Here is a 20744-nt window from a genome sequence, read left to right as displayed (position 1 = left end):
CGCTCATTTATCAAGTTAAAATTTATTAGAAATGTTGGCTCGTCTTGCGGAACACTCACAGAACAAGTTACTCGCAATCCATGGTTTTACTGTATATAAAATAAATATACCCTTCTCGTGAATTCTAATACTTGCCTTAATCTGAAGACTTTAACTTAATTTTTTTTTTAGTAATCTCCACACCCAACACAGGGCTTGAATTCACAACCCTGAGATCAAGAGTCATATGCCAGGTACCCCCAAATCTAAAGACTTTTTATTTAAAAAAAATTTTTTTTGGTAACTTTTTTAAATGTTTTTGTTTATTTTTGAAGGAGAAAGAGAGAGACAGAGCATGAGTGGGGAAGGAGCAGAGAGAGAGGGAGACACAGAATCAGAAGCAGGCTCCAGGCTCTAAGTTGTCAGCACAGAGCCTGATGCGGGGCTCGAACCTACAAACTGTGAGATCATGACCTGAGCTGAAGCCTGATGCTCAACTGACTGAGCCACCCAGGCGCCCCTAAAAAAATTTTTTTTCTAATGTTTATTTTTGAGAGAGAGAGACAGAGCATGAGTGGGGGAAGGGCAGAGAGAGAGAGAGGGAGAGAAGAATCTAAAGCAGGCTCCAGGCTCTGAGCTGTCAGCACAGAGCCCAATGTGGGGCTCGAACTCACGAACTGTGAGATCGTGACCTGAGCCGAAGTCGGACGCTTAACTGACTGAGTCACCCAGGAGTCCCATTTAATCTGCTTATTTCATTCTACACAACGTTACCAACATTTGTAGGTGCATTTATCCATTAGAGTCAACATTTCGATCATCTCAAGGGCCCCTCCTGCTGCCACTTGATAACCATATCCACCCTTTTACCACCTCCAAACCACATCCCAAACCCTGATGACCACCAATTTGTTTTCCATACCGAAAATTTCATCTTTTCACAGATATAATGGGAACCACACAGTATACAACTCGGAGGTTGGTTTTTTTTTTTTTTTTTTTTTTTAATTATTAATTAAGTAGGCTCCATGCCCAGTATGGAAACCAACACGGGGCTTGAACTCACGACCCTGAGATCAAGACCTAAGCAGAGATCAGGACTTGGATGCTTAACTGACTGAGGTACCCAGGTGCCCCTGAGGTTGGCTTTTTAAAAATGGCTTTTAGTATAATTCTCTTGAGATTCATCCAAGTTGTTGCACATACCAACAGTTTGTTTCTTTTTATTGCTGACTAGTAGTCCATGATATATGAGTGTACCATTATTTATTCACCTGCTGAAGGACAACAGAGTTGTTTCTAGTTTGTTTTTGTTTTTTTGCTGTAACAAATAAAGCTGTGATGGACATTCATACACAAGTTTTTGCAGAAACGTAAGCTTTCATTTTTCTGGGGTAAATGCTTAAGAGAGTGGCTGCTCAGTAATATGGCAGATTACTGTTTAATTAAAAATTTTTTAAAGTCTATTTATTTATTTAGAGAGAATGAGTAGGGAAAGGGCAGAGAGAGAGGGAGAGAGAGCGAGAGAAAATCCCAAGCAGGCCTGAGCCCAGTGCGGGGCTTGAACTCATGAACTACGAGATCATGACCTGAGCCGAAATCAAGACTTGAATGCCTAACCTGCCCCAATGTTCAGTTTCAGAAGAAACCACTAATGCGTTTTCCAGTGTAGTTACATCGTCACATGTCCCCGTAAGCAGTGGTTGAGAAGTTGAGTTTCTCCACATCCTCACCGGCATTTGATGCTACCCTCATTCTTTATTTCAGCCACTCTGAGAGTTCTGGAGTGGTAGCTCACTACAGTTTTCACATGCATTTCTCTAATGGCTAATGATGTTGATTATCTCTCTATGTGTTTATCTGCCATATGTAAATCCTCCTTTGTGAAAACTCTGTTCTTGTCTTTTCCCCATTTTTTGTTAAAATTTATTTATTTACTTTGAGAGAGAGAGAGAGAGAGCGCGCGAGCAAGAGCAGGGGAGGGCAAAGAGAGAAATTCCACACTACAGGTACAGTCGAAGCACTTTGTGTAACTTCATGTCCAAACCGTTCTCTACCCTCTCTTCTCCTTCTCTCCCCAGGGGCATTAGGATGGATTTATCATTTCTATGAACATTTTTATAAGATTATTGCTATATATATCCTTAAATAACATATAGTATAGTTTGTAAGTTTTTACAGTTTAAAAAGTAGCTCTTGTAGGGGCACCTGAGTGGCTCCGTCGGTTAAGGGCTGGACTCCTGACTTTGGCTCAGGTGATGATCTCGCGGTTCGTGGGTTTGAGCCCCACGCTGGGCTCTGTGCTGATGGTGTGGAGCTTGCTTGGGATCCTCTCTCTCTCTCTCTCTCTCTCTCTCTCTCTCTCTCTCTGCCGCTCCCTCACTTTTACTCTCTCCCTCAAAATAAACTTAAAAAAAAGTAGTGTTTGTACATATCTTTTTCATTTGCTTTTCAATATTCAGTTTTTTTAATATTTAAAATTTATCCAAGTGAATGCACGAAGCTCTAGTTTATTTAACTGCTGTGGAACACCACAAGAAAAATATACAGATTAGTAACCCATTCTCCAGTTCAACAATTAGGCATCAATTTGCTGATATTTAATGATGCCAAGTCCACGTCTGGCCAAGATGGCGTTAACATGGCTGGCTGGATTTAACTTCCCACCTGAAATAACAAATCCCACCACCCCGCACCGCCCCCCCCCCCCCCCCCCAGCAAAATACACAAAATGAGGGTTTTCAAGACACTGGACATCAGGCAACAAAGGCAGGATCCCACAGGAGCCAGAAGCAAATGAGGTGAACTCGCCAACTGCCTTCATTTCTTGTCTTGAGAGTTTCAAGCACATGGTATAGGCAGGGGGACCTGAGGCAGAGCGAGGCATCTTGTAAGCCCAAGTAATGGAGACACGGGTGCAGTGAGACAAAGGCAGCTAGATTTCAAGAAGGGCAGAGAACCACAGAGGTGAGAGCTGCAGAAAGATGGCTGTCACAAAGAAGTAAGTGCTGGGAACACATAGAGAAAGTGGGATCTTCACACACTGCTGGTGGGAATGTGAAACAGCACAATCACTTTGGCAAAGAACTTGGCAGTTCCTCCTAAAGTTAAATGTACAGTTACCAATGACCCACAAATTCCACTGCTAGGTATACACCCAAGAGGACTGAAAACATTATTTCCATGCAAAAATTTGTGCATCAATGTTCACAGCAGCATTATTCATAATAGCTGAAAAGTGGAAACAACCCAAATGCCCACCAAGTGACAAAATATGGTAGATCCGTACAATGGTATATCACACACAGCCACAAAAAGGAATGAAGTACTGATAAGAATTATAACACAAAGGGGCACCTGGGAGGCTCAGTCAGTTAAGCATCTGACGGACTTTGGCTCAGGTCATGATCTCACAATTTGTGAGTCTGAACCCCACATCAGGCTCTATGCTAACAGTGTGGAGCCTGCTTGGGATTCTCTGTCTCTGCCTCTCTTTTTCTGCCCCTCCCCCACTAGTGCTTGCTCTCTCAAAATAAATAAATAAAGTTGAGAAAGAAAAGAAGAATTACGGGGAACCTGGGTGGCTCAGTCGGTTGAGCGTCCGACTTTGGCTCAGGTCATGATCTCACGGTCCGTGAGTTCGAGCCCCGCGTCGGGCTCTGTGCTGACAGCTCAGAGCCTGGAGCCTGCTTCGGATTCTGTGTCTCCCTCTTTCTCTCTGCCCCTCCCTGCCCCTGCTTACACTCTGCTTTCTCTCTCCCTCAAAAATAAACATTAAAAAAAAAGAAATTAAAGAAAAGAATTACAACATACATGAACCTTGAAAACATTACCTAAGTGAAGGAAGTCAGTCACAAAAGGCCATATATTGTATGATTCCATTTACATGAAAAATCCAGACTAGGCAAATCTATGCAAATTGAAAGACTAGTGGCTGCCTAGAGCTGAAGAGAGGGTCAAAATGGGGAATGTCTCCTTATGGGTCAGGGGTTTCTTTTTGGAGCGATGAAAATGTTCTAATCTTAGACTGTGGGGATAGCTGCACAACTCTGAATATACTAAAACCATTAAATTGTACACTCGAAATAGCTGAATTTTGTGGCAGGTAAAATGTACCTCAATAAAGATGTTAAAAAACACAATGGATGATATTAATAGATTAGTTACTAGAGAAAAAAGATTTAATCAACTAGAAGACCTAGTAATAAAAATCACCCCAAATCAAAGACCGATAAAGAATAAGGGGCTTCTGGGTGGCTCATTCAGTTAAGCGTCCCACTTCAGCCCAGGTCACGATCTCATGGTTCATGAATTCGAGTCCCACATCAGGCTCTCTGCTGTCAGCACAGAGCCTGCTTCAGATCCCCTGTCTCCCTTTCTCACTGCCCCTCCCCTGCGCATTCTCTCTCTCTCTCTCAAAAAATAAACAAACTTCGGGGCGCCTGGGTGGTGCAGTCGGTTAAGTGTCCGACTTCAGCCAGGTCACGATCTCGCGGTCCGTGAGTTCGAGCCCCACGTCAGGCTCTGGGCTGATGGCTCGGAGCCTGGAGCCTGTTTCCGATTCTGTGTCTCCCTCTCTCTGCCCCTCCCCCGTTCATGCTCTGTCTCTCTCTGTCCCAAAAATAAATAAATGTTGAAAAAAAAAATTAAAAAAAAAAAATAAACAAACTTAAAAAAACTTAAAAAAAAGAAGAAAAAAGAATGAAAAAGAAGAGTATCAGGGGACTAGGGGACAACTTTAAGCAGTCTAACATACAGGTAACTGGAGTCCCTCAGAGAAAGGAGATGGGAGTGGACAGAAAAAATATATGAATAAATAATGGCTAAAAATTAACAATGAAAACTATAAACCTACAAATCCAAGAATCTCAATAAACCCTGAGCACAAGAAACATGAGGAAAGCTATACCAAGGGACATCATAATTAAACTGCCCAGAACTACTACAGAATCTTAAAAGCAGCTGGGACAGGGGAGGGAAAGGAAGACACGTTATGCAAAAATAAGGATATCAGATTTCTTGTTGGAAACAATGCAACAGGGAGTAAAAGAAAAAATCTGACAACCCAGAATATCATACTTATCAAAACATAGCTTTAAAAAAACTTTTTTTAGAATTTATTTGTGTGTGTGTGTGTGTGTGTGTGTGTGTGTGTGTGAGAGAGAGAGAGAGAGAGAGAGAGAGAGAGAAGAAGAAGAGGAGGAGGAGGAGGAGGAGGAGGAGGAGGAGGAGGAGGACACAGAATTCGAAGCAGGTGCCAGGCTCTGAACTGTCAGCACAGAGCCCAACGCAGGGCTTGAATCCACGAACTGTGAGATCGTGACCTGAGCCGAAGTCGGACGCATAACCGACTGAGCCACCCAGGCGCCCCAAAATATTTCTTTTAAAAACAGGGGTGCCTGGCTGGCTCAGTCAGTAGAGTATGTGACTGACTCTTGATCTTGGGGTCATGAGTTCGCGCCCCACATCGGGGTATAGATTGTATTTAAAATAAAAATCTTGGGGCGCCTGGGTGGCTCGGTCGGTTAAGCGTCCGACTTCGGCTCAGGTCACGATCTCACAGTTCATGGATCGGCTCAGGTCATGATCTCACGGTCCGTGAGTTCGAGCCCTGCATCGGTCTCTGTGCTGACTGCTCAGAGCCTGGAACCTGTTTCAGATTCTGTGTCTCCCTCTCTCTCTGCCCCTCCCCTGTTCATGCTCTGTCTCTCTGTCTCAAAAATAAATAAACGTTTTAAAAAATAAAATAAAATAAAATAAAATAAAATAAAAACCTTAGGGGTGCCAGGGTGGCTCAGTCGGTCAAGTGACCTACTTCAGGTCAGGTCATGATCTCACAGTTTGTGGGTTCCAGCCCCACATCGGGCTCTGTGCTGACAGCTTGGAGCCTGGAGCCTGCTTCCAGATTCTGTGTCTCCCTCTGTCTCTACACCTCTCCCACTTGCAGTCTGCCTCTCTCTCTCTCTCAAAAATAAACATTAAATTATTAAAAAATAAAATAAAATAAAATAAAATAAAATAAAATAAAATAAAATAAGATAAAATAAAAATCTTAGGGGTGCCTGGGTGGCTCAGTTAAGCGTCTGACTTTGGTTCAGGTTGTGATCTCACAGTTTGTGGGTTTGAGTCCCACGTCGGGCTCTATGCTGACAGCTCAGAACCTGGAGCCTGCTTCAGATTCTGTGTCTCCCTCTCTCTGCCCGTCCCCTGCTCACGCTCTGTCTCTCTCTCTCTCAAAAATGAATAAACACTAAAAAAAGTAAAATAAATAAAATAAAAATCTTAAAAACTTTTAAAAACGAAGATGAAATATTTTTTAGTCATTTAAAATTTCCTTTATCAAAGTTCTCCTTTATAATTTATATTTACTTGTATCTTAAAAGTTCCTCTAATTATGGCCTCAAACCTTATTTTTTCTGTTAATATGAGCACATCAACTTTCTGATTTACTTGAAACATCTGAAACATCTTTTTCCATTCTTAATTTCAATTTCTGTGCCTTTTTTTTTTTAAACTTCTGTGTCTTTTTTACAGTATTTACCTGAATTTTTCCATTAAACCTAATGGTTTTTTTTAGCTGCCTAGTTTAGTTCATTTAAATTTACTATCATGATTACTAATATATTTGGTTTTTTTTAAATTTTTTTTTCAACGTTTATTTATTTTTGCGACAGAGAGAGACAGAGCATGAATGGGGGAGGGGCCGAGAGAGAGGGAGACCAGAATCGGAAACAGGCTCCAGGCTCTGAGCCATCAGCCCAGAGCCCGACGCGGGGCTCGAACTCACGGACCGCGAGATCGTGACCTGGTTGAAGTCGGACGCTTAACCGACTGCGCCACCCAGGCGCCCCACTAATATATTTCGTTTTATTTCTACCCTCTTCATTCTACCATCTTGCTTGTTCTGTGCTTCTTTTTTGGTCTCTTATGACTTCTATCAACTGGACTGACTTCAATTTTCTTTATTTCATTTTCTCTGTTTTATTTCAACCCTATTTTGTTTTTTAGCTCCTATCAAATTTGTCATAATTAGTGCATTAGATATAGTAAAAGCTAATTTAGATTTACCAACAAACTTCTTTTTGTCCTGCCAATCTTAGTGGATTCAAATTCTCTTTTCCTGATACATATCCTTTATTAATTCTTTTAGTAGAACACACAGCTGCTAAACAATTCAAATTTACCTGAAAATGTTTATTTTCTCCTCACTCTGGAGTGAAAATAGAATTCTAGTTCAGGTATCTTTTCTGTGTACTTTGAAAATACTTTCCTGGCATTTTCTTGTTGAGAAGTTTGGTTTAAGTCTAATTTTCATTCTTTTGTGGAACTCTTTTTTTCCTCCCTGGTTGCTTTCATAAGTTCTTTGTCTTTGACATCCTACAAAACTTAGTATCACTCATGCGTTCTAATGTGTTTTGTTTTACTCATCCTTTCAGGATTAGTTGTATTTTCCTGAAGATTCATATACTTAACAATTCTGGAAAATTCTCAGCCATTATCTCTTTGAATATTATTACCATCTCCATTTTCCTCTATTCTATGCTAGAACCCCTGAGATACATCTTGGGTCATCTTATTCTGGTCTCCAGGTCTCAAAACTTTTCTTCGTATTTTCCATTTCTTCCTATCTCTGTGCTATATTCTGCGCAATTTTCTCCTGTTGTTCCTCATTCTCTCTTCAGCTATGTTGAATATGCTGTTTAACAAACACATCTTCTGAATTTTTAATTTCACTGATCTACTGCAGAACAGATCAACTCTGAATACACATTAGAATCATCTGAGGAACTGTAGGAAAAAAACAAAAAAACAAAAAGACAAACCGATACCAGAGGTCCCACTCCTAAAGCTTCTGATTTAATTGGTCTGCCATAGGACTCAAGCATCCGTGCCTTAATAAACTCCCAACTGGGGAGGCCTGGATAGCTTAGTCAGTTAAGCGTCTGACTCTTGATTTTGGCTCAGGTCATGATCTCACAGTTTCTCTGCTTTTCCCCTGCTCATGCGCAATGTACGCTCTCTTTAAAAAACGAAAATAAGAAATATACTCCCTCGTTGGTTCCATCATTCAGCAAATGCTGAGAATCATTCCATCTCTTCACACCAACTTGGTGTACTACTTTTACTTTGGGGAAATTTTCCCATGACCTCTTATTCTGTTCCATTTATTGCCCCATTTCCCTGCACACTGTACAGCAAAATTCCTCAAGTGTCCTCTATATGGTCTCCACTTTCTCTTGAAACGACTTCAGTTCAGATTTTGTTCTTTCAACATAAAGAAACCATCTTTTCCAAGTCACTAATTAACTTCATGCTACCAAATCCAACAGTTTTTTTTCCCCTCAACTTAAAAAAAAAAAAATCAGTCCTCATTTGACTTGAATTTTCAGCACTATTTAAACAAATCAGTATTCCTTCTTTTTGAAATGCTTTCTTCACTTGGCCTTCAGGACTTCATATATCTGGGTTCTCATTCTAATTTAGGATCATTTATGCTTTTTTAAAAACTGAGATATAATTGACAGGTAACATTAAACTAGTTTCAGATGTACATAATAAAGATTTGACATTTACACATATTAAGTAATTGCCACAATAAGTCTTACTATCCATCACCATACAGTTAAATTTCTTTCTTGTGCTGAGAACTTTCAGATCTACTTGCTTGGAGCAACTTCCAAATATATAATACAGCATCATCAGCTACAGTCACACCATGCTGTCCGTTCCATCTCCATGGATTAACAAGCATCTCTGTAACTTACTTATTTTGGAAGTAAGTTTGTACCTTTTGACCAACTTCACCCATTTCATCTTCCCACCCCCATCAGCAACCATTAATCTGTTCTCTGTGAGTTTGTGAGTTCTCAGTTGTTTGTTGTGTTGTGTTTAGATTCCACATATGAGACGGTGTCTTTCTCTCTCACTTACTTCAATTAGCATAATGCTCTCAAGATCCATTCATGTTGTCGCAAATGGCAAGCTTTCCTTCTTTTCTATGACTACTATTCCACGTTTATATTTGGTGGTCTGTTTCCTACCCATGAAAATGTTAAGCTCCTTGGCAGAGGTGTTTTTGTTTGTTTGTTTTTTCCTATTTTATTCAGTGCCTGGCCCATAAAATGTACTAGATAAATACCTGCTGAATAGAAGACCATATTCTGCATTTTTAGATATTTTATTTGGTTCATTGTTCAAGTCTGTCTCCCCCAAAGCATTTTTTCTACTCTTTCAAAATCTTTGTACTTAACTGTTTAAATATACTTATTTTATAAACTGTAATCAAGAGATTTATTATCTTAAGTCTCAGTTCCTACTGATTTTTGTTACGTGATTCTTGTTCATGGTAAATGAATTGGGTTTTTTTGGTGTGTGCTTTTTGTTATTTTTTGTTGTTGTTGTTTTATTATTTTTTTTTTATTAAAAAAAATTTTTTTTTTAACGTTTATTTACTTTTTGAGAGAGAGAGACAGAACATGAACGGGGGAGGGTCAGAGAGAGAGAGGGAGACACAGAATCTGAAACAGGCTCCAGGCTCTGAGCTGTCAGCAACAGAGCCCGACGCGGGGCTTGAACTCACGAGCCGTGAGATCACGACCTGAGCCGAAGTCGGACGCTTAACCGACTGAGCCACCCAGGCGCCCCATTATTTTTTTTTTTTTTTACTGTGAGATTTGTCTTCATTGGGACTTTTGTGGTTTGGACTGTGACCTGTTCCTCCAGAGTAGTTTTCCATATGCTCCTGCCAGTTACCCCAAGGGCATAAAGGGTTCCAAATATTTTTTATATTTACTTCTCAGCTTGGGGATATCAAGACAAAAATAATTTAACCCTGTAGGAGTGTAGGCCCATACTTAATTTTTCAGGGGATATTCCCACCAATCCCTAATCAGAACCCAGAGTTCTAGGTTCTACAAGTTTCCTTGTTTGTTTGAACTAAGGGATGGAGTTTTTTATGGTCACCTCCTTTTCTTGAGCCTTCAAGGCTCCCAGCCTTGGGACACCTGGGTGGCTCAGTCAATTAAGTGTCTGACTCATGATTTCAGCTCAGGTCATGATCTCATGGTTCGTGAGTTCGAGTACCACATCAGGCTCTGAGCTGACAGTGCAGAGCTTGCTTAGGATATTCCCTCCCTCCCTCCCTCTCTCTGTCTATTCCTGTCTCTTTCTGCCCACCCCCCCCCCCCCCGCCCCCCGGGTGTGTGTGTGTGTGTGTCTCTCTCTCTCTCTCAAAAAAAAAAAAAAAAAAAAAAAAAATTTATAAGGCTCCCAGTCTTCAGGGTGCCTGGGTAGCTTAGTCGGTTGGGCGTCTGATTTCGGCTCAGGGCATGATCTCACTGTTCCCGAGCTTGAGCCCCGTGTTGGGCTCTGTGCTGACAGCTCAGAGCCTGGAGCCTGCTTTGGATTCTGTGTCTCCCTCTCTCTCTGCTCCTCCCCTGCTCACGCTCTGTCCCTCTCTCTCTCTCTCTCTCAAAAATAAATAAAACATTTTTAAAAATTAAAAACAAAAAAAAAATAAAGGCTCCCAGTCTTCTGTGAGGATTCTCATCTCTAACTCTGCTCCATTTAGGCCTAATGCTGTCTCTCTGGAACCCTCATAAGCATTAAAACCAAGTCTTTTGGTTACTGAGACTAGAAAAGCGCCAGAACTGTCACAGCATTAAGTCACATACACCCTGCTCATTGTCAGTTCACCTTTCATTTGTTGTCCTTGATGATTTTCCTTATTTCTTTCAGGCTCAGCTATGCATTTATTATTTTTTTAAATATTAATTTATTTTTGAGAGAGAGAGAGAGAGAGTGTGAGCAGGGGAGGGGCAGAGAGAGAGGGAGACACAGAATCTGAAACAGGCTCCAGGCTCAGAGCTGTCAGCACAGAGCCTGATGCGGGGCTCAAATTCCCAAACCGTGAGATCATGCATGGCCTGAGTTGAAGTCGGATGCCTGACCGCCTGAGCCACCCAGATGTCCCTCAGCTATGCATTTAAAAGGAAGTTTTTTATTTTTTATTTAAAAAAATTTTTTTAATGTTTATTTATTTTTGACAGAGAGACACAGAGAGACAGATAGAGCATGAGCGGGGGTGGGGCAGACAGACAGGGAGACACAGAATCCTAAGCAGACTCCAGGCTCTGAGCTGTCAGCACAGAGCCCGACGCATGTGGGGCTCGAACTCATTGGCCGTGAAGATCATGACCTGAGCCGAAGTCGGACGCTCAACGGACTCAGCCACCCGGGCGCCCCGAGAAGGAAGTTTTTTAAAAAGGGAAAAAAAAAAAAAAAAGTTTGCTATATTTTATCCAGCATTACCAGGTGTTTTGTAATGCAACTGCAAAGAGTTTTAGAGTTCTATGGTCTCCCAAGGTCAAAAATGATCTGAAAGTGTAAACTTTATATTCATAATAACTACTTCGGTATCTTTTCAGACCAGACATGTCTCTCGGCTTCAAATAAACAGGGGTGCCTGGGTGGCTCAGTTGGTTAAGTGTAAGAAGTAAATTATTTACTTTGGAATGGTTCAGAAAAAATATGCATATGCTATATATCATGAAACAAATATGGCAAATATTGTTAACTGAAGATGGCAATTACATAAGCTGTTCACTGTTATGTATAACTATATAGATATATTTAAACATTTTCATATTTCTTAAAAGTTAAAAACTTTTTAGATTGTTTTAACTGAAAAAAAGAGAGCAGGCAGAACAGAACATACTCCTTTTTCAAAAGGAGGCCTTTAACTCGACCACAGAGAACAGGAAAGTAACGTGCCACAAGAACGCGGACAGTGACCCTCGACTGAGCAGCAACATTACGGTGAAGTGCACGTAGCCCTCCCGAGCTATGGTTGTGGTTACTGCTGGGCTTGTGTGACAGAACAGAAAATACGTATGTTGGTCTCTGCCTCCGGTTCCTGGCACAGAGTTCCTAAAACTCTTGTCATTTCCTAAGTGATAAGAACACTGGGGGCATCTTTTGTTCGGACGAGGTGATGCCGGGTGGGTGCTTGGAGGACTCCCGGGTGGGGACTGGTCACCAGAAAGACCAAGCCCTGATTAGAAGCTTGAAATTCTCACTCCTCATCCCCATCCTCCAGGCAGGGGCTGGAAATTGAGTTAATGATACACCATGTCTATGTGAGGAAGCCTCTGTAAAATCCAAACAATACGGGGTTCAGGAACTTGCAGGTTGGTGAAGAGCTGGAGGCACTGGGAGAGGAGCGTGCCTGGACAGAGCATGGATACTCCTTAGATTCTATGAAATACAGTATTTGTGAAATGCCTGCTACCTGTTATTAGCATTATTCTAAGCACTGAGGATACAGTGTTGAGCAGTCTCTATCTTCCTGGGCTTAATGTTCTAGTGGGAAATAAAATATACACATATAAAGCAGTGGTAAGTACCTTCAAAACAGGTTAAGCATCAAAAGGGGTTAGAGAGTGTTAGATGAGGGAGGGGGAAGGGGAAACTATTCTTTATTATTATTTTTTTTTAACATTTATTCATTTTTTTTGAGAGAGAGTGCAAGCAGGGGAGGGAGACGCAGAATCGCAAGCAGGCTTCAGGCTCTGAGCTGCCAGCACAGAATCCGATGCGGGGCTCGAACTCACAAACTGTTAGAGCATGACTTGAGCTGAAGTCAGACGCTTAACCGACTAAGCCACCCAGGTGCCCCAAGGGGAAACTATTCTTAAAGCACAGTCTGGAAAGTCCTGTCTAAAGAGAGAACATTTGAGCTAAGTCCTCAATGAAGTGAGGAAGTGAGGTCTGAATGTATCTGAGAGAGAATGGAGCAAGTCAGGAAATTCTTGCTGCTTAAGACACGTGCTTAATATGTGCAAGAAACAGTATTTAAAAAAAAAAAAAGCGAAGCTGAAATGCCATATCCCAGAGGGAGAGTGGTAGGAAACGAGGTAGAAGAGGTAATCGAGGGACCAAATCAGGTGCGGCCTTGAATTGAGAGTATCAGTTAGGATACACACCTTGAAAGAAGGGCCAAGAGAAATCCTGATGTACTGGATGTGAACTGTGAGAAAAAGCACATGATGATGCCTTGTATGAAAATGGTGAATAATGCTATGCTTAGAGTGAAAAATGAAAAGTGTAGCTCTAAGACATTAACTCTGAAAAACCTATGAGACACAAGCTAGAGCTAAGAGATGTGTAGGGCGAAGCCATAAATTCAGGAGCCCTAAGCATACAGGCAAGAGTGTGAAGTCACAGGGGTACACAAAATCATTTAGAAACAGAGACAGCAAACAGAGAAGAGCCCAACATTTACGCATTATAACATTTCTAGAACACCTAGCAAAGAAGATGGGGGGTGGTCTGAGGTAAGAAGAAAGCCAGAAGCAGGTATCTTGGAAGCAGAGTGACTTTTCCCCACAAGTCTAAATGTCTCTAAGGATTTAAGTATTTCTGGAGTCTCTCTGTTCTTTCCAACTTTCCTGACACTCTTCAGTTCAGAATATCCTATTTTCTCTCCTAATCTACAGCAAATACTTTAAATATGATCTTGTGGTCTCAGTATCAAAGGTTCCCCTGCCCCCACCCCATTCACCTTCCACATAGCCTGTAAAAGTGATCTCAAAAAAAAAAAAAGGGGGGGGGGGCGCCGGGCTCAGTGGGTCGGGTGTCCAACTTCGGCTCAGGTCTTGATCTCATGGTTGAGTTCGTGAGTTTGAGCCCCGCACTGGGCTCTGTGCTGACAGCTCAGAGCCTGGAGCTTGCTTTGGATTCTGGTCTCCCTCTCTGCCCCTCCCCCTCACACTCTGTCTCTCTCACTCTCAAAAATAAACAATCATTAAAAAAAGAAAAAAGTCTAATCTTACCATCCCAGCCTTAATATGAGAGACTTCTCATTACCTCCAACAATAGCACATAGGTCCCTACATCACCTGGTCCCAATTTACCTTAGCAACCTTACCTTCTGCCACTCCTGTCCCTAAGTATAATATGGGTCTGGCACACCTATATATTCTCTCATAACTGTGACATTTTCTTTACTTAGTAAATCTTCCAACTCTTTAACACTATACAAAGACAGTTTTTTCAAGTATATTTATTTTGAGAGAGAGACAGAGACAGACAGACAGACAGCAAGAGCACAGAAGCAGAGGAGGGACAGAGAGGGAGGGGGGAGAGAGAGGGAATCTTAAGCAGGCCCCATGCCATCAGTGCACAGCCCGACGTGGAGCTCCATCCCATGAACCACAAGATCATGACTGAAACCAAGAGTGGGCCGCTTAACCGACTGAGCCACCCAGGCGCCCACAAAGACGTATCTTTTACGAATAGGTGACAGTGTGTACTAGTTTGCATGGAACAGTCCCAGTTTATACCTCTTGTCCCTTCACGATGATAAAAAGCCCCCCTTTTCCCTTTGATAGAGTCTCAATTTAGATGGTAAATTAGATGGTCACCTCATCTATGAAAGTTTCCTCATCCCCTCCCTCGGTGTTCTCAAAACATTTTGAACATGTCAGTACTGATCTTGTTACTGAACTACGTGTGCATTTCCCTTAAAAATTGTGAGATCCCAGAGGTCAGGAATCATACGTTTGTGTTTTTTTTTTAATGTTTATTTTTGAGACAGAGTGAGCAAGGGAGGGGCAGAGAGAGAGGGAGACAAAGAATCCGAAGCAGGCTCCAAGTTCCGAGCCGTCAGCGCAGAGCACGACGTGGGGCTTGAACTCACGAACCACGAGATCATGACCTGCAAAGTCAGACCCTTAACCAACTGAGCCACCCAGGTGCACCATATGTATTATTTTCTTATCTCTTTCACCTAACCTGTACATAACAGGCACTCAAAAATTTTTCGGGTGAATGAATTCCTGACATCAAGGATCCCCATCTTCCGCAAATGCTCTGAGAGGAGGAGCTGGGCAAAGGAGAGAAAGGGTGTGGGACTGGATAGCAAGCCTGAAACTGGGAGCCAGCTGGGAGAAGGGAAATCTCCTTGATTAACAGCAAAGGACCCGTACACAAGGAGCACCAGAAACTTCAACTGAAAAGGGTGCCTGCCTCTAAAATGCTTCCAGTCCATTAGACAAGCATGAATACGCCTTCAAAAATTATTTTTTAAAAAAAGTTTGAGAGAGCGTGTGTGCGTGAGTGGGACAGGAGTGGAGAGGGAGGAAGAGAGAATTCCAAGTGGGCTTGTTGCTGTCAGTGCAGAGCCCAATGCGGGGCTGTATCCCACAGACCATGAGATGACCTGAGCCAAAACCAAGAGTCAGACGCTTAACTGACTAAGCCACCACGGTGCCCCTCAAAATTCTTATTTCAGAACTATTACAAAAAAATAATATCACAAAGTTGCGTATTTTAAAAATAGAATGCTCCTGGAGTTCAGAGCAAGACTGCTCAAGTCTAGGAAATTTTATGAATCTGGAATTTAATCAGCATATTGCCAACCTCATGTGGCAAATACATAAAATGAATAGTAAGCCCTTTGCCATATCTCCCTACATCCCTCGTTGCTGACAAACTCCCTGCTAAATAATATGTTCAATAAATGTTTGTGATGATTAATATAACTTACATTAGTTTTTTAAGTCTGCAGTGTACTTTTACACACATTATATTTTATACGGCCCTCCTAACATTCCTATAAGATAGGCAAAGTAGTAAAACTGTCTCAATTTTATAGATGAAAAAATCAGCCTTCCTGGGAACTGCAGAAGAGACCAGCTGTTTCCAGCTTGGCAGTTGCAACACAAAATCCTTTTCATCTCTGAAGAACAACACTATCCGAAGTGTAGCCCATGGGCTGATGCTGGCCAGTGAACTGTTAGTTATCACTTTGCAACAAGATAAGCATAAGCTGAGAGTAAGCATGTAGAAACTTTTCTTTTAACCTCACAGAGTAATTTTTTTGCCTGCTGAATCTAACAATAAAAAATATTGGGTTTGTATTTCTGTGTATCTTTTTTAATCTTCCTTTTCTAGTAATTCATTTCACCGTATTGGCCCATGCTGTATTATAAAACAAAACAAAAAGCTGGTCCTCCCCTAGAGAAGGTTTGGAGAAGTATCTCTATAGAAGACAACGCAGACCAAGGTGTGATCCGTGGATGGCACCTGAGACATTTAGTTTTGTCATTTTTCTTTTACTTTAAATCGATGTTTCTCTAAGTGTTGTTTTAGATTACCTGTACCAGAATTACTACAGGTATTTATTTAAAATGCATCATCGCAGGGCACCTGGGTGACTCAGTTGGTCAGGCATCTGACTCTGGATTTCGGCTCAGGTCATGATCTCACAGTTCATAAGATCGAGCCCCGGCACTGGGTTCTGTGCTAATGGCGTGGAACCTGCTAGGGATTCTTTCTCTTTCTCTCTGCCCTTCCCAGGCTTGTGACTCTCTTGCTCTCTCAAAATAAATAAAAACTTAAAAGAGAGATTAAAAACTAAAAAATAAAATGCCTCTTCACAGGCCCATTTCAAAGTAAGAAACTGGAATTTCCTAAGCAAAGGATCTGCATTTTGTTTTTCTTGCTGATTATTAGGCACTTTACAGTTTAAGAATGATTGGCCTAAACTTTCACAAAAGAAACAGGCAAATAAGCAATTTAGGTTGTAAATTGCTAAGCAAGCCACATTTTTCCAATCTCCTCCAGAACTCATCTAGAAAACTCCATTTTTCTTTGTGCAAAATAGAACAAATATAGCGTTTCTGGAGGAATACTACTGGGATAACACTTGAAAGGGAGAAACAAAACAAGTATTTTTCATGTTTCATCCCAGGGTGGATAAAACCCCACCCACAATGGGTGGAAGGAAAGAAGAGTTTTGAATGGTTGAGATTTTTCACCCTGCTCAGAAGATCTCCTAAGTATATTTTGTACACACATGTTCGGGAGAGCCTCTTCCCAGATAAACCATTCATCACACAAATCTGAAAACAGTTGGGGGAAAGTGTATTTCAGTAGGAAGAAAAGTAGCAAGGTGTGTTTGGGGGCAAAGAAGAAGGCAAAATAGGAGAACAACAGTTGAGTGATGGCTAATACCAAAACTGTGGATTAAGAACCACAGCAACAGTTTTTCACTTAATTCTCAGTACAGTCTGTATTTCCCCCACACATCCTATGAATGAGGTAACGGAGACTCAGAAAGACTAAATAAACATGCCCAAGGTCACACACGACAGGAGAGTCACGGTTAAAACCTAGATCTAATTCCAGTGCCCAGGACATGCCCCTTCTACCACACCAGGGACGGCAAGGGGTGCCCGCTTCATTTCACCGATGGCGGTCGCCTGTAATGTTCCGTTCCATCACTGAAGACTTTTATTCAATTATTATCTTGCATAGGTACGTACATGCAAACAGCACCACACACATGAAGCATGTGTTTACTACACCCACACATTCATAAACAGACTAATAAAAGCCAGAGGCATTTGAATTCATGGTGAGAGTAACCACATTTCTACATTTTGAGCAAACAAGAGCTGGGAGGTGGTGGTGGTGACAGGGAAACAGTGACCTACACGCCACTGGAAAATCTCCCAAGATTCTGGCCTCACAAAATTTTCTCCAGATATCCTTCAAGAATATTTACAGCTCTATCTACTAAATTAGTCATAGCGGAGAAGGGAGAATGCTGTAGCAGCAGCCCAGCTACCTAGTTATCCCACAAAGAGCAGGCCTACTCAAGTCTCCCAACGACAATCCGCGTACTTCAAAGGGACAGACACACTCATACGTGCAAATTCTATCTATCTCACCAGTGCCTCAGAGACCGGGGGCTTGTGCCTTCTCCCTGCAGCCGTGCAGCAGAACGAACAGCCATTTATCTGCCACCAAACCGGAAGCACACTGCACTTGCAGGCCCTGCCAAGCAATGGTCCTGTCCTGCACATATTCAAGCTACCCAAGCCACCCAGATGCAAACTAGAAAGCTGAGTTCCTTCCCAGCTACCTAATGCCTCCTACTGCCAATCACTCCCGGCAATTAACTCTGCACTTTCCCAGAACGTAACCTATTTCAGCTCCCAAAAGGAATTTACACACATATAAACCAAACTCTGAAACCGATTCCTCAGATGGGGGTAAGAGCCCCTAAGGGATAACAAAATGGCTACACAACAGGTTTCATCTTAGATGCTACAAAGAGTGAAATTATCTCCAAATGTACCATTTCATTGGATCATTTTGTTTCTTTGTTTATTGAGAGAGTGAGATCTGTGCACAGGAGGGGAAGAGAGGGGCAGAGGGAGAGAGAGAATCTCAAGCAGGCTCGATGCTCAGTGCAGAGCCCGACATGGGGCTTGATCCCATGACCTCGGGATCATTACCTGAGCTGAAATCAAGAGTCGGATGCTCAACCAACTGAGCTACCTGGGCACCCCTCATTGGAGCACTTCAGAGACTGCTTCCACACAGTTCCAGTGGTAGCAATCTCTAGGATCCAGGAACTGGTGGAATAGTAAAGGTGTGACCAAGCGCATCGATGTGGATCTCTATTAACAATTTTCCATTAAGAGGAGATTTAGATAACACAGAATCAAAAGAGACCACCCTACTCTCCCAATAGGATAGAAACACAACATATCTGACTCTAAAGTGCTTATTATACTAACGATATCTGGCAAACTGGAAATAAATCTGGCCAATCAGAGAAAACAATCTGACACAACTACAGAGATGCTGGCAGATTACTGCAAATATTCCTGAAGCTGCTGCAAAAGCATCAAGCTTAAAGAAAGGAGCTGGGGTTCAAAGAAAAGTACAATTCCCTTTTATCAACTTCCTGCTGAGGCAAGACTCACTTCTCCAAATTAAAGCAGCAAGAATTACATACATATATGACATTGAATTAGAAACTGTCTTAGCTCTTCTTAGGTAGAACAGCATGGATCCGACTATTTAAAACTACAAACGACACCCAAACTCGTTTTTTTTAAAATATTTTATTTTTAAGTAATCTCTACTCAACACGGAGCTCAAACTCACAACCCTGAAATCAAGAATCACATGCTCCTCCAACTAAGCCAGCCAGGCGCACTCTACTACGTGGTTTTGTTTTGTTTTGTTTCTGCTTTCTGTTTTTATTTTGTTTTTGCATTTGCTTATTGTCGGTTTTCTCCCTCCACTGAATTTTAAAGTCTGTGGAGTGAAAGACTGGTCTACATTATTCACTGCTACATCACCTACTGTCAGGTAAGTTAAAAATCCCCCAAAAGGGAGGCCTGGGTGGCTCAGTTGGTTAAGCGTATAACTCGATTTTGGCTCAGGTCATGTTCTCACAGTTTGTGGGATCGAGCCCCACATAAGGCTCTGCATTGTCAGGGCAGAGCCTGCTTAGGATTCTCTCTCCCTCTTTCTCTCTGCCCCTTCCCCGCTCACTCGCGGGCGCACGCGTGCTCACTCTCCCCCTGCCTCCCCCCAAAAAAACATTGAAAAGAAAAAAAGAAAAAGAACTGCTGGGGATGGGGACTAGCAGTAGTGTTTTAACAAGCCCTCCTGGTGACTATGTACGCTAAAGCATGTGAACCACTGTCCTGGGCATCAGCAGAAAAGTTCATGTCAGAGAAACTCGATTCCTGAGCTTACCACATGAAGCAATACAGCAACAAGAACCGTGGACATCAGGCAAGTACACGAAAGAGATACTTTGTATCTTGTCTGGGCCATCCTATTTGGGGGGGTCTTTGTTGCAGTTATCATGCACACTCTCCTGGCTCACAAAACTTTTTGGTCTCAGGATCCCTTTAAGAAGACACTTTTAAAAATCAGTGGCTCCAGGGGCGCCTGGGTGGCTCAGCCAGTTGAGCTCAGGTCATGATCTTGCAGTTCATGGGTTCAAGTCCCGCATCGGGCTCTGTGCTGACAGCTCGGAGCCTGGAGCCTGCTTCGGATTCTGTGTCTCCCCCTCTCTCTCTGCCCCTCCCCCACTTGTGCTCTGTCTCTGTCTCTCAAAAATAAATAAATGTAAAAAAAAAAAAAAAAAAAAAATCAGTGGCTCCAAAGAGATTTTGCTTGTGGCTAGAGCTATCAACAGTCACTATATTAGAAATTAAAACAGAATTTTAAAAATGTTAGTTCATTAAAAAAAAAAAGCCCACATTCCAAGTTAACATGAGTGACATATCCTTTATAAGAAAAAACAACAACTATTTTCTCAAAAAAGAGAACAGTACAGTGAGAAGAGTGGCACTATTTCACATTTTTTTGCAAATCTCATTAATGTCTGGCTTCATTAACCCCAGACAGCTGGGTTCCCATACCTGCTTCCACATTCAGTCTGCAGCCCGACACTGCTCTTGTGGATCTCCAACATCTCTCCTCCTAACTGTGACAGTTTTTATTCTTTCTTCACATTCACACTTTTGCAGCCAGCCCTTTTGTAAAATGCCCCCAAATTTGGGTTAATGTGATGTTTTCTCATTAGATTGAAGTTACGTATTTTTGACAAAAATAGCACAAAAGCAATACTGTACCCTTCTCAGTGTATCCTCTCAGCAAGCACATGATGTCACCATGTTGCATTATGACGATGTTAACTGTAATCACTTGATGGAGGTGGGTCTGACAGGTTTCTCCACTGAACGTTACTCTGAAGAGATACTCTGAGGCTACGCAAAATCTCATTTTGCATCCAACTTCCACCGACTAACTTTAGCATTCACAGACAATTCTTGCCTGTAACAGTTATTAGTATCTGCCTAATGTTTCCATCATTCCTTCTATGTTTATTAATTTGAATTTTACTATAATACATGGCTGTCTCGTATTTATTTATTCAAATATTTATT

General features: G+C 41.9%; 1 protein-coding gene across 4 annotated transcripts in view; it reads right to left on the bottom strand.

Moving 5' to 3' along the window:
- The window catches only part of GATAD2B (GATA zinc finger domain containing 2B), an 89594-nt gene that overhangs the window by 27700 nt on the left and 41150 nt on the right, over positions 1 to 20744 (bottom strand). Inside the window, exon 1 of one of the 4 annotated variants that reach the window (XM_047840066.1) lies at positions 20217 to 20382. The exons of 2 other annotated variants lie outside the window; for them this stretch is intronic. In XM_047840066.1, coding sequence (XP_047696022.1) covers positions 20217 to 20269 — 53 coding nt within the window. In that variant the 5' untranslated portion in view covers positions 20270 to 20382. Of the gene's footprint in view, positions 1 to 20216; positions 20383 to 20744 lie in introns of those variants that run through there. One more of the 4 variants, XM_047840065.1, reaches the window with a different exon arrangement.

This window comes from Prionailurus viverrinus, chromosome F1, assembly GCF_022837055.1.
Source record: "Prionailurus viverrinus isolate Anna chromosome F1, UM_Priviv_1.0, whole genome shotgun sequence".
In the NCBI taxonomy this organism is placed as follows: Eukaryota; Metazoa; Chordata; class Mammalia; order Carnivora; family Felidae; genus Prionailurus; species Prionailurus viverrinus.
This window is presented reverse-complemented; position numbering and strand designations above follow the sequence as displayed.